This window comes from Xyrauchen texanus, chromosome 19 (assembly GCF_025860055.1).
Source record: "Xyrauchen texanus isolate HMW12.3.18 chromosome 19, RBS_HiC_50CHRs, whole genome shotgun sequence".
NCBI classification, from domain to species: Eukaryota; Metazoa; Chordata; class Actinopteri; order Cypriniformes; family Catostomidae; genus Xyrauchen; species Xyrauchen texanus.
In genome coordinates, this window is record NC_068294.1 from 44377877 (window position 1) to 44392876 (window position 15000).

Here is a 15000-nt window from a genome sequence, read left to right on the forward strand (position 1 = left end):
TGATCAGTCTGTCACAATATACACAGTCACAGTCTGTATGTGCTGCACGCTTCAAAGCGAATATGTGAAGCCGCTCATACACTGAAAACACCAGATTTTATGAGCATCACTTGTTGTGCTTGTTGTAGTAGATGACAGAAGAGACTGCACATTCACTGTAAAGTGTGCAGTGCCTACAGACTATATATGTTTATAATTAAATATAATATAATACTTTAATAAATCAAATAAATAAATTAAAAGCTTGCCTGGGCAGCTCAGTGGTAAAAGATGCTGGCTATCACCCCTGGAGTTCGCTAGTTTGCTAGTTCAAATCCCAGGGCGTGCTGAGTGACTCCAGCCAGGTCTCCTTAGCAACCAAATTGGCCCGGTTGCTAGGGAGGGTAGAGTCACATGGGGTAACCTCTTCGTGGTCACTATAATGTGGTTCTCGATCTCGGTGGGGCGTGTGGTGAGTTGTGCGTGGATGCCGCGGAGAATAGCGTGAAGCCTCCACACGTGCTACGTCTCCACGGTAACACACTCAACAAGTCACGTGATAAGATGCGCAGATTGACGGTCTCAGACGCAGAGGCAAAGACTCGTCCTCCGCCACCCAGATTGAGGCGAGTCACTACACTACCACGAGGACTTGGAGTGCATTGGGAATTTGGCGTTCCAAAACGGGAAAGAAAATTAAAAAAAATAAAAGCTTGATGCATTGCGACTAAAAAATATATAACTTGCGTATAGTATAATGTAATACCTAATGTAATAGTGATGATAATAAAAACAATAATAATTATTACTACTACTATTATAATTATTATTAATATATACAGTATATATATATATATATATGCAATTTCTTTAATTTATTATTAAATTGTTACATTTATTATTACTTTGTTAAAACGGCTAAAGGAGAGTGTTTAATAGAATATTACTTATTTTTATTCTGGTATCGAAATTGGTAGAGAATCATGAAATTTGACTAGTATTGTATCAACTACTGAAACGTTGGTGTCGTGACAACACTAGTTATAGCTAGTTACATGAATAACAACCAACAACTAATATCGATTACATGTGTTTTAATCTAATATTAAATTATATAATAATAATAAATTAAATGATATACAGATTAGTTAATCCAATCAATCGCATATATATATATATATATTGCTGAGAAAGGCTCTCAAAAATCACTTTGATTGCGTCGTGTCATACACAGTGTTTTTAATCCGTTGTGTCGTTCAACGTAGTTTGAAATGCGCTGTCTGAACGCAAGAACGCATCCTCATCTTGCGCCGTCTCTAGTGTCGAGCTGAGTGTGTTTGTTGTCAGCTGGAGTTTCACTTACTGCCCCCTGCTGAAAACAGCTGGTACTGCACGCTTTAACTGCACTGATGGAATATTCCATATTATTATTATTATTACGGTCCAGGGACATGAATCGAATTAGCATGTTGAATCGACAGCCCTAATAACAAAAAATAAAGTTTGTTACCGCCACAGTAACACACGAACACGGACTTGTGTAGAGTATGTTTCTAGCCGTGTTGCTAACTAAAGGAGAGTGCACGTGTGACCAGATTAAAACCTCGTAAAACATTCACAATTCCCGATTCGTTCCCTGTAACAGATATCACAGACACACTCCAGAGTATTACAACATTCCCAAGTACAGAAAATATCTTTATATCATCATGACATGTGAGATCTGTGAATTCACACAAACCTTTCCTCTCCTGCTACCCAACGCCGGACAATATCAACATATGTGAGAAAGAGAAGAAAAATGTCAACAGATCCAATTTCCCACGTGTGTGAATGGTTTGACTGAGCGGCTGCTGTGAAATGAAACGCACAATGGCACAAATCTCAGCACACATGAACGACATTGAACTTTAATTTCACTCCGACACTCTCTGACACTCGGCAGAAAATACCGTGAGACCGTGTGTGTTGGTGTAAGGCATAGGCATGCTTCATTCTGCACACACGATTAAAGGTCAAAGGTGAAGTTCTTCTTGCGCTCCTCGTTAATCTTGGTGTGTGTTTCTCCTTGGCTGCATCGTTAAATAAACCCCGCCCCCACCTGCTGTCCATCACTGCTGTTCTGTCACTGTTGGGGAACTTCGGGGGCGGGCTTCTTTTTCAGAGTGTCTATAATTGATTGGACCCCACGCTTCACGCTGGACGTCACGCGGCGTGTTACGGAGTCAGAAGGGGGCGGAGCCGAGGAGCTGCTCTTCCCCAAACACTTCTGATAGCGCAACTGGAAGAGAATAACAGAGGTATAATATACAGTTAATGTCAAATAATTACAGAGCGACAGAATTATTCACATATAAAGAAATCCTAAAATAAATTATTTGATGTCACAAATGGAGGCATTGTGTAAATTAAGTGCATTTATTGAAAGGGAATGTAAAACATAGGGGTCATATAATGCTATTTTTAATAAGTGTATTATCTTCACTGAGGTCCACTGATAATGTAGTTTTTTTGCACAGTCACAGTTTAGTAATAAATGATCATTTTGCTCCCTGTCTCTGACCCTCTGTCTGAAACACTCAGTTTTGGTCTGATTGGCTAACATTGCACAGCCCCTCAAATTCAGCTATATTTGAAACTCAATCTGAAGAAGCTCCATAACATTATAAAACTACATTTCAGGGTTTACACATAACGCACATGCAACACATGATGCAACTAATATCTGACCATATTAAACTGTTCATCTCAAGCACATCAGCACAATAAACGATCAAACAGTCTATCATGAATGAAACGGTCGATCCTTCTGCCCCATCCTTCAATAACAGTTCCTTTACAAAGCTTGAATTGTATTATGGCTGATTCACAGTCAGTCCACATTGATATTAGCCTAAAAACACACTTCAATCCTCTTTGGTGTTCAGTAATAGTTGGTCACATTCGGCCTGTCCTGCTCTCTCTCAGATACTGAGCGCCAGTGGGCGGGGCAAAGGGTGCAATGCCGCATGTTGTGCTATTTTTGAGTCAGTTTTGGCCAAAAACATAAAACAAAATACATAAAAAAAAATTATATATATATATATATTTTTTTTTTTTTTTAATTATTATTATTGCCACATACCTTAAAGTTTTATATATATGTATATTTATATTTATATATGTATATTTATATTTATATAATGTATATTTATATATTTATATGTGTATATTTATGTGTGTATGTATATATATATATATATGTAATGTATATTTATATATGTATATTTATATAATGTATATTTATATATTTATATGTGTATATTTATATGTGTATGTATATATATATATGTAATGTATATTTATATATGTATATTTATATTTATATAATGTATATTTATATATTTATATGTGTATATTTATATATGTATATTTATATTTATTATAATGTATATTTATATATGTATATATTTATATATGTATATTTATATTTATATAATGTATATTGATATATGTAATGTATATTTATATATGTATATTTATTATAATGTATATTTATATATTTATATATATGTAATGTATATATATGTATATTTATATTTATATAATGTATATTGATATATGTAATGTATATTTATATATGTATATTTATTATAATGTATATTTATATATTTATATATATGTAATGTATATTTATATATGTATATTTATATTTATATAATGTATATTTATATATTTATATGTGTATATTTATATGTGTATGTATATATATATATGTAATGTATATTTATATATGTATATTTATATTTATATAATGTATATTTATATATTTATATGTGTATATTTATATGTGTATGTATATATATGTAATGTATATTTATATATGTATATTTATATTTATATAATGTATATTTATATATTTATATGTGTATATTTATATGTGTATGTATATATATATATGTAATGTATATTTATATATGTATATTTATATTTATATAATGTATATTTATATATTTATATGTGTATATTTATATGTGTATGTATATATATATATGTAATGTATATTTATATATGTATATTTATATTTATTATAATGTATATTTATATATGTATATATTTATATATGTATATTTATATTTATATAATGTATATTGATATATGTAATGTATATTTATATATGTATATTTATTATAATGTATATTTATATATTTATATATATGTAATGTATATATATGTATATTTATATTTATATAATGTATATTGATATATGTAATGTATATTTATATATGTATATTTATTATAATGTATATTTATATATTTATATATATGTAATGTATATTTATATATTTATATATGTATATTGATATATGTAATGTATATTTATATATGTATATTTATATATGTAATGTATATATATATATTTATGTAATGTATATTTATATATGTATATATATTTTTATGTAATGTATATTTATATAATGTATATATATATATATTGATTGATTTTCATCGAAATATATAAATTAAAACAATTATGAGGCACAAAACGATTCATGCAATAACATAAATGAAAATGTATGTAACAATAAAAAATATCAAACATTGTTTTGGCCACTATGTTTATTTCTCTCAGTATTGCCAAACTACCTTTAGAAACACGCCTCTGTCTTTTAACTGGGATAACAATAAAATGCATTAATAACATTACAATGCATTCATGTTCAAGTTAAAATACGGAAAAAAAACAATAAAAATGTTGCGGTAATGAGGTGACCTAACACAAAAACTTAATAATAGGGGCAACCATTACAAGTGAGCAAAAAGCATCGCCTCATCTCACAGAGGTATGTAAAAACGAATATAGTTGGCAAGAATGATCACTAAATACATCGTCTATCACGTTTAGCATCTGGTGCGGTAATGAGAATGCAAAGTGTCCATGTTTGAACTTCTAATTCTAGCAGAATAAGTCTTTACATCACAAAAATTTGGTGTTTTTGAAAAGGCAGCCAAATAGTTGTGGTAATGAGAATTTAACTAGAAACGTATTTAAAAATCATCAAAATTATCCTTCAATTGAGTCCACACACAAGATAATCAGATGTATAGATCATTAGATAATCCACATGAAGCACAATGTTACATATGACCACCAGGAGATGGCGCCAAATACACGACACAGACTCAATGATGACTCAAATGACACAGAATGAAACTCATCCTGTGAAATCTCATGACTAAAATCATGTCTGCATGCTATGCAAACCTTTAGTCATTGTTGTGTTTGCATGTGTAATTAGTTCTTATGTACAATTATTATCTTTTATTTGTTTGGAGATGTTTTTGGACACTATGATCAATTATATTTGCATTGCTATAACTTTTGATCGCTTTGTCGTATATAAGAGACTCACCACACATGCCGACTGTACGGCCTCTGACACGCTCCCAGCGTTGGGATCACACCAGAACACGTGACACTGGAAGTGCTGGTTTCCCGTGTCCATGATGAACGCAAACGTGTGGACGTCACGACCGACACCCATAAACGACAGGAACCGCACGCGACACTGCACCATGACTTCCTCCTCCTCTTCCTGCTCAAACAGATACGAGAGAAATGACAATCATGGTTGACATATTTGCTCCAAGATGAAAAGGATTCGTATGTGAATTTTGAAGCCTCGAGGTCAAATGGGGCAGCGGGGCTGACGTTCTAAATATGGCAAATCTAGTTGCTAGGCAACCATGCATCCCATCCATCCCAGAATTACACAAAATGCAATTAGGCACATGCTCTTCATGCATGCACAGTTTGGTGTGTTTTCATCATACGAAAAACAAGTTACAGCTCATCAAATTGAGAAAGAATAATAATAATAATAATAATAATAGTTTGCATCCACCAGTCTTATATCACATCGATAAACTCGATAAAGAAACACATGTGCAAGAATCAGAACAGATCTGGAGTCTCACCTTTTCTTTGATGACAGTGATCGTGGCGTCAGCGACATTGAGCAGGACGGGTGTCCAGTCTTCTTTCCCTGCAGTGGACATCAGACTGTCTATCGCTCCATTGATCATGTCCATTCCTGATAGACAACGTTATACAGTCATACAGGATGCAGAAGTCACTTACAAATGCAACAGTGTGGGTGCTTTGGTACCTATCGGTCTCAGTACTGAGGTCATGCCGAGATAAAGCACGTGGAAACTGTGTTGGACGTCAGTCTTTGGTGTTGGGAACTCTACTGAGAAACACACAGATGAGAAACGACCTGAACGTGACAGATGGTATCTGTGCTGTCTTGCATCAAAGTCACATATATTGATGGCATAATTTGTTCTGGACATCGAAGATATAACATTGAATTATTCACACTAGCAAGCTCACAGACAAGTCAACAATAGCTAATTATTTAGAGAAGTTGCAAAGGTAAAAGCAGATATAAAGTTTTTGGCTATTTGTGGCTGACAGTCGCAGCAATCGGAGCATAAATGAGACGTTTGTATTTGATGAATTACAGAAGTCATATTTCACTTTGTGATTCTTTAGAAAGTCTTTCAAACTGTGGTATTAGTGCAACAAAATAAACTATAGAGTCACATTCCTGAGAGTGAAAGCTTTTATTTGATATATGACATGTCCATTTATTTTTATATAAATATTTCTACCTCATTACCTCTAGGGGGCGCTAATTTTCATCGCAAATGTTTTCAGGTCTTATATTGTTATTTTAAGTATCATAAATGCAGAACTGATGTTTATCTCTGAAAACTTCAGATTATAAGCTTTCAAATGAGACCTCATATGCTTGACTTACGCATACGTTTTAAACGTTTTAAGCGTAAACATTTTCGTGATATAGCGCCACCAGTGGGTCCCACTTGAATCACCACAGCAAAATATACTTAAAATGCAAACGTTCACAAAGACCTGCGGAAAATACGTCCCATAGTTCTATTGTGTTGACACTTTTCCACATTTTAGAATAATAGTAAAGTCATGAAAACTATGAAATAACAACAGAAATATATGACAAATAATCTCGTGTTGCGCTTCTTGAAGGAGTTCTCATGTTGGACACTGAAACACTCACTGTATGTTATCAGCTATAAGGTACAAGAGGGCCTTTAGATCACGATGAAGACGTGCTGAGCTGGTTTCGGTGTTGATATGTTGGTGAAGCTCTTACCTCTGAGAGGAACATCTGAACTGAATTGAGATGAAGATCCTGCGACAGAACCAGCACTTCTCCGCTCGGCCATAATCTGACAGAGAGAGAGAGAGACTGATGAGAACAAACACACTTCTCCATTCATCCCTCTGTCCTTTCTGTCTCTCTCTGTGTCTCTCTCTGTGTCTCTCTGTCTCTCTCTGTGTCTCTCTGTGTCTCTCTCTGTGTCTCAATTTCAATTTCAATTTCAAATTTGCTTTATTAGCATGACTGTGTAACACAATGTTGCCAAAGCATCAACATATTATATATAAATAATAAAACAAACAGACAAACAAACAAAACATATATGTATAAATCATGTCACATGTAGCATTGTAAATAGATGGATAAATAAATATACACACACTGTATAAATAAATACATTGGGTCACTCTAGAGAATTAGCTGTCTCTGGCGTTGTGAATAGCTAGCACATATTTAGCAGCTAGTGCAGCTGTATTATCATCTTCTCCGAGTAAGAAGGACATTTTTTCAGTGTCACTCAGTTCATAGAATGATGGGATCAAGGCTTCAAATTTGGGCAGAAACGTTTCTCTTATATTGTTATATTTAGAGCAAAAGAGCAGAAAGTGTTCCTCATCCTCTATGTGCTGTAGATCACAGTGTCTACAGATCCTCTGCTCTCTCTCTGTCCATGTTTGTCTACGTCTTCCTCTCTCTATCTCTAGGTCATGGTCACTTAATCTGTATTTGGAGAGGATTTGTCTTTCTTTAAAATGTTTAATAAATAGATAACTGGCCAATTTAGTGGTTCTATTGAGGGTCGAGTAACATTGGAGTTTATTCTGGAGGTCAAAATGTGCTTTTAATGATTTATCATGAGTGTCTTTTAGATTTGTGTGGATTTCTTTAATAATAATTTTGGGGCTGTAGCTGTGGTCAATAGGGAGTATAGTCTGATGGACGAGTTGAAGAGCGAGTGTGTTCAGAGGATGAGGTTCTGCTGAGGATTCATTGGCGAGGAGGGCTTTATATTGCACTGACTCTGGATCAGACTGATGGAGGTGATGCCAGAACTGAACACATCTCTTCTGGATCTCAATGTTCAGCGGGTACAGGCCTAGCTTCGGCCCTGCAGGCGGCGGTGGGCGTGTTTCTGTGGACCCCTAAAATATTTTTGGCAATTTCCAATTGTAATTTTTCTACTGGTGTTTTATCCCAATTTTTAAAATTTAGTACTGGTCCCCAAATTTCACATCCATATAAAATAATTGGTTTTATTATTGAATTATATAATTTGATCCAGGTTTTAATGGGTAATTTTAAGTGTCCGCATCGTGATTTTATAGCATAGAAAGCCCTCCGTGCCTTTTCACTCAGAGTTTTAACAGCCAGACCGAAGCGTCGAGCGCTGATGTCGATACCCAGATAGCTATAGCTCGTGCTGTGCTGCAGGACCTGGCCTTTATACAGGAACTGGTGTTTGTGTGCCTGAGATCGGGCCTTCTTCTGGAACACCATGACTCTGGTTTTGTCCAGGTTGACTGTCAGGGCCCAGTCTTGACAGTACTGTTCCAGCAGGGACAGGCTCTGCTGAAGGCCCTCAGGTGTGCTTGGGACAGCAGGACCAGATCATCCGCGTACAGCAGACATCTGACCTCTGACCCCTGACCCCTGGCCTGTGTGTGGTGTAGAGTGAGACCGGGTACAGTCGAGTTCTCCAGCGCTGATGCCAGATCATTGATGTAGATGTTGAATAGAGTCGGGCTCAGACTCCACGGCCCTGCTGGAAGAACGCGCTTCTGTGGTCACTGATTTTCACAGCACTTTTGCTGTTGCTGTACAGAGATTTTATAATATCAAACGTTTTTCGCACGATGCCAATTTGTAGGATTTTGTATAGTAGACCATCATGCCAAATTGAGTCGAATGCTTTTTAAAGTCTACAAAACATGCAAATATTTGTCTTTGTTTGTCCTTGATGTTTTTGTTGATGAGAGTGTGGAGGGAATAGATGTGGTTGGATGTGCGGTGTTTTGGTAAAAAGCCAATTTGTGCTTTATTTAAAATGTTGTGTGATGAAATGTGTGAGACGATCGCCTGTTTATGATGCTGCAGAACAGTTTTCCTAAAGCACTGCCCACACTGATGCCGCGATAACTATTGGGGTCGAATCGATCACCTTTCTTGAATATGGGTGTGATGAGTCCCTCAGACCAGCTCTCAGGGACGCTTCAGGACCACAACACCAAATTAAATAATTTGGCTAAAGTTTGAATCATGCTGGGACTGCTGAGTTTAAGCATTTCGTTACTAATGTGATCTTGTCCACATGCTTTCTTTAATTTAAGATGTTTTATATGTTCTAATATTTCAGATATTGTTATATATTTATCTAATGGATTTTGATAATTCTTAATTGTTTTCTCCAAGTCTTCTAATGTTTTCTTTATTTTACTCTGAGGTTGGTTAAGGTCAGCTGGTGCAATTTTTCGATACAAATTTTCAAAGTAAGATTTCCAAATTGTGCCATTCTGGAGTGACATCTCTAGTTTGGGTTTTTCTAGTTTTTTATAAAGGTTCCAGAAAGTATTTTGATCTACCGAATCATCAATTTCATCGATTTTGGCTTTAAAATATTTTTCTCTTTTGTTCCTCAAAATTCTTTTGTAATTTTGCAGACAGTCTGAATAAGAGAGCCGTACTGTCTGGCTGGACGGATCTTTGTGCTTTTTGTTAGAGAGTCTCCTCAGTTCTTTTCTGAGACCGGCACATTCATCATCGAACCAGACATCCTTTCTCATTCTCTGTTGATGCGTTTTATGTTTGCTTTGTGGTTTAATGTTAGATAGAGTTATCAATGTTTTGAATATGTAATTTACGTTTTTTGTTGCTAAATTTATTCCATTAATATCTAAAGTGAAATCAATGGACATAAATTCATCCAGCATTTTTGATATAGTAGGACTGTTCATATTTTCTTTGAATTGATCCGAGTTGGATTGATTCCATTTAAGTTTAGGTTTCAGAGGAAACAGTTTTCCAGATTCAAGTGGAGAGGTTTTAGTTATTTCACACGGGGTTTCAGATAAAGCACAGTTTGGCAGTGATCGGAGATCGGGAGCTGAGGTCTGACTGTGAAGGCATTAATAACGCTTGGGTCAATATCTGTTATTGAATAATCTACCACACTGGCTCCTAATCTGGAGCAGTAAGTGAATCTACCTAATGTATCTCCACGAGTTCTGCCGTTGATGATGTAGATTCCTAAACCTTTACAGAGTTTTAACATTTGTTTTCCATTAATGTTCACTGAATTATCAGTAGCTGTTTCTCGGTGTGATATTCAATGAGGAATGAAACGTGGTGTCATTGAGGATGTGGTCATTATCTACAATATTTACATAATCAATTTCTCGCCCTGTTCTGGCGTTTAAGTCTCCGCAGATGAGGATATCTCCTCTGGACTGAAAGTGTAAGATATCAGCCTGTAATGTTGGAAAGCTTTGCTCTTCGTAATAGGGAGAGTCGTGGGGTGGGATATAGATGGCACAAAGGTAAAGATTGGACTGTGATATGATGGATTTCACTTCAAGCCAAATAGATGATTTTCCACTTTTAGCAATTTTAATCGAATGTTTTAAATCGTCTTTGTGCCATATAAGTATTCCACCTGAGTCTCGGCCACATTTTATTTTAGAATTCTTTGATGAAGGAACCATAATTTCCTTGTATCCTATTGGACAGTGTAAAGTCTCATTACTACGACACCACGTCTCATGAAAGATACAGATGTCCATATCTGTTACACTGCTGAGTAAGTCTTGGTCTGCAATCTTATTACCAAAAGCAGAAGAGTGCAGACCTTGTATATTCCAACTACTGATTTTAAAAGATTTCATGGGTTCTTCTATAATGTGTGTGTGATGTGTGTGTGATGCAGGTTATGTCCTCAGTCTGGAGCAGATGATGTTCAGCAGATGTCTTATCTGGTTGAGTTCAGCCGCTGCAGGGTTCTGTGGTTGTTGAGCGGCTGCTGCGTAGCTCTTGTGTTGTGATGGAGGGCCGGTGGCCGGTCTGGGCTCTGCTGGAGGATGAGGGCTTCTCGGTGGCTGAGAGCTTCTCTTGTTATCGAAGTTTCTGTTGTTTCTTGCTGTGTTTCCAAGGGCTGTGCTTTTCAGCACTCTGGCGAAGACTTTCACTCCTTGCTTATTGAGATGTATGTGGTCATACATATGATGAGGCTGTATGTCTTTGTGATGGGCTAGATGAACATTAGGGATGAGTGCGCAGCTTCTGGAGAGTTCCACATTATTCCCGTGGATCACGTGGAAGGGCACGTCGTGGCGTGGCAGCAGTGTGGACAGAGTTATTCTGGCCTCTGGGAAGCGCTGTGTGGCTCTGATCGCCACCTCTCTCATCACAGGAGCCACACGGCCCTTCATGGCCCTTAAGTCATTTGTCCCTGTGTGGATTATTATGTGCTTGTAGTTTTCATGTTTACTCTCAGTCAGGATCTGAAAAGCACTTCTTGTGTTTGGACACCAGATTTTCTTGGCTCTCATGTTTGGTAAAGAAGTGTCTCACTGACATATTTCCCATTGGAGTCAGTCAGGATAAGAGCGTGTGTTTCTCCTGGGTCCTGTGCAGCGGAGCTGTGAATCTGGGATGCTGGATCAGTCGAGCAGTGAGGCTCTTCCACTGGTATCTGTTCAGGGTGAGGATTCTCCATGAGCATCTCTGGACGAGTCAAGGGTTTAGCAGAAGACTCTGGTGCTGAAACAGAATTGAGTCTTTCTTTTAGGTCAGTGATGAGTTCATCTTTGGTGTGGAGAACTGACTTCAAGGCAGAGAACTCCTCCTGCATTTCTTTTCTAACGTCTGCTAGTTGTCTTCCTAAAGTGGATTTTACTTCCCTCAGTTCATCTTTAGTTTGTTGAAGTTCTGTTGACATTTCTTCTCTGTGTCTCTGCAGATATTCAACTTCTTGTTTTAAGTTCTTTATGTCAATTGTAACTTGTTCCATGTTGATGTCTTTTAGGTGGGACAGTATTAACTCTTTTATCTCCACTACTTCTACTTCCAGAAGTGAAATATTGTCTTTCATTCTTGACATTGGAGATGGGATCGCAGTTGCTGAAGTCAGCTGATATCTTTTGGCCTGATTTTCCAGGGAGGCATCAATGTTAAAATTTTTGTCAGCTTCATCAGACAGTGCCAGTGTTTTTATTAGTTCAAAATCCTTAATGAAGACCTTGAGAGCAGACTCTGATCCCTGGATCATGACAGTGCCATTTTGATATAAGTTCAGGGTCAAAAATCTTGTTTCATCATTTTTTTCAGCATCTTCAAATGCTAAGATCTGTCTGCCTTTACAGATGCCTCTTTTCTTGATAAAGGTGAGATGTTGACAGAAGGCAGTGTGCCATAAAGGGCTGTGTTCGGTGTAAAAGAGCAGGTTGTTCATGGCACTGTTGTCCTGTATTTCAGCAAACAGTGTGTCAGGGCTCTCCTTCATCTGCTTGTGCCTGAGCATCAGCCTGGAGTGCTCAGAGCTCTTCTGAGGGTAGAGGAAGGGCGGGGCCAAGATGATGCGCTGGCCATTGTTGATTTGGAATGTAAACAATCAACTGAAATAACTGCCACTATTTTGAATAGTTTTGTTTTTCATCTCTCAGTGAATATATAAAATAGGCATAAATGAGTAAATAAGCCAAAAATTGTGAAAAATATGACTTTCACTGATCTCTTTACAATTCCAGATGTGTCCAAAAATGTTTTTCTGTGCTGTTCTTTCAAACAAAAATCAGGCAAAAGTCCAAAGAGAGATAAATAGTACTGTCTATTTAAAATATCTTTACCTCTCTTTCCCTGCAAGTTTTCTTATAGTTGTTGTTTGTTGCTTGATGTTATTCTTTCCAGCATGAATATCCTCTTCAGCAGAGGGTTATCCTGTGATCAGCTTCTCTTGAACTTTTCCTCAGATTCAGGTGTGACAGTTTAAAAAATAAAAACTGTCCAGATTCAACAAAATCTTTGTTTAGATGTTGTCTAGATGTTGTCTAGATGTTGTTGTATGTTGAATTCTCTATTTTCTTTAGCTTGTTGGCAAATAAATCTTATTTTTCTTGCAATTTATCTGGAGCTCAACTCAAGTGTGACCATCTCTCATGGAACACTCTCTCTCTCTGTGTCTCTCTGTCTCTCTCTGTGTCTCTCTGTGTTAATCTTACCAATATAAATCACTGTTAATCAAAGCCTGTGGGTGAACGTGCTTTAAATGCATGACGATGGACATCTCATATTAAACACAAACACTATAGAGGACAAAACATGCAAAAATAATAAATAAATACATAAATAAATAAATGTAATAATAAGAAAATAAATGAAGGAATAAATGTCTTGATAAAACAAATATAATTCGTTTTTAATAAAAGTTATTCCTGAATTAATTTTTTTTGACTTTTTTTCCTTTATTTATTATTTTCTCTTTATTCTGTCTCTCTCTGTCCTTTCTGTGTCTCTCTGTGTCTCTGTGTCTCTCTCTGTGTCTCTCTCTGTGTCTCTCTCTGTGTCTCTCTCTGTGTCTCTCTCTGTGTCTCTCTGTGTCTCTCTCTGTGTCTCTCTCTGTGTCTCTCTCTGTGTCTCTCTCTGTGTCTCTCTGTGTCTCTCTCTGTGTCTCTCTCTGTGTCTCTCTCTGTGTCTCTCTCTGTGTCTCTCTCTGTGTCTCTCTCTCTGTCTCTCTCTCTGTCTCTCTCTCTGTCTCTCTCTCTGTCTCTCTCTCTGTCTCTCTCTGTCTCTCTCTGTCTCTCTCTGTCCTTTCTGTGTCTCTCTGTCCTTTCTGTGTCTCTCTGTGTCTCTCTCTGTGTCTCTCTCTGTGTCTCTCTCTGTGTCTCTCTCTGTGTCTCTCTCTGTGTCTCTCTCTGTGTCTCTCTCTGTGTCTCTCTCTGTGTCTCTCTCTGTGTCTCTGTCTCTCTGTGTCTCTCTCTCTGTCTCTCTCTCTGTCTCTCTCTCTGTCTCTCTCTGTGTCTCTCTGTCCTTTCTGTCTCTCTCTGTCTCTCTCTGTGTCTCTCTGTGTCTCTCTCTGTGTCTCTCTCTGTGTCTCTCTCTGTGTCTCTCTGTGTCTCTCTGTCTCTCTGTCTCTCTCTGTGTCTCTCTGTGTCTCTCTGTGTCTCTCTCTCTGTCTCTCTCTGTGTCTCTCTCTGTGTCTCTCTGTGTCTCTCTGTCCTTTCTGTCTCTCTCTGTCTCTCTCTCTGTCTCTCTGTCTCTCTCTGTGTCTCTCTGTGTCTCTCTCTTTCTCTCTCTTTCTCTCTGTCTCTCTCTGTCTCTCTCTGTCTCTCTGTCCCTCTCTGTGTCTCTCTGTGTCTCTCTGTGTCTCTGTCTCTCTCTGTCTCTCTCTGTCTCTCTGTGTCTCTCTGTGTCTCTCTGTCTCTCTCTGTGTCTCTCTGTCTCTCTCTGTCTCTCTCTGTGTCTCTCTGTGTGTCTCTCTGTCTCTCTCTCTCTCTCTCTCTCTGTCTCTCTCTGTCTCTCTCTGTGTCTCTGTCTCTCTCTGTGTCTCTGTGTCTCTCTGTCTCTCTCTGTCTCTCTCTGTCTCTCTCTGTGTCTCTCTGTCTCTCTCTGTGTCTCTCTGTGTCTCTCTGTGTTAATCTTACCAATATAAATCACTGTTAATCAAAGCCTGTGGGTGAACGTGCTTTAAATGCATGACGATGGACATCTCATATTAAACACAAACACTATAGAGGACAAAACATGCAAAAATAATAAATAAATACATAAATAAATAAATGTAATAATAAGAAAATAAATGAAGGAATAAATGTCTTGATAAAACAAATATAATTCGTTTTTAATA

General features: G+C 37.0%; 1 protein-coding gene across 3 annotated transcripts in view; it reads right to left on the bottom strand.

Moving 5' to 3' along the window:
- The window catches only part of LOC127659597 (amyloid beta precursor protein binding family B member 2-like), a 51298-nt gene that overhangs the window by 1233 nt on the left and 35065 nt on the right, over positions 1–15000 (bottom strand). For 2 of the 3 annotated variants that reach the window (XM_052149483.1, XM_052149485.1), the window contains 5 exons: positions 7158–7233; positions 6129–6212; positions 5938–6053; positions 5373–5555; positions 1–2260 (listed from right to left, as the gene is read on the bottom strand). The exon at positions 1–2260 is cut by the window's left edge. In XM_052149483.1, the coding sequence (XP_052005443.1) occupies positions 2105–2260; positions 5373–5555; positions 5938–6053; positions 6129–6212; positions 7158–7233 (615 nt within the window). In that variant the 3' untranslated portion in view covers positions 1–2104. The remainder of the gene's footprint in view (positions 2261–5372; positions 5556–5937; positions 6054–6128; positions 6213–7157; positions 7234–15000) is intronic. The other variant, XM_052149484.1, reaches the window with a different exon arrangement.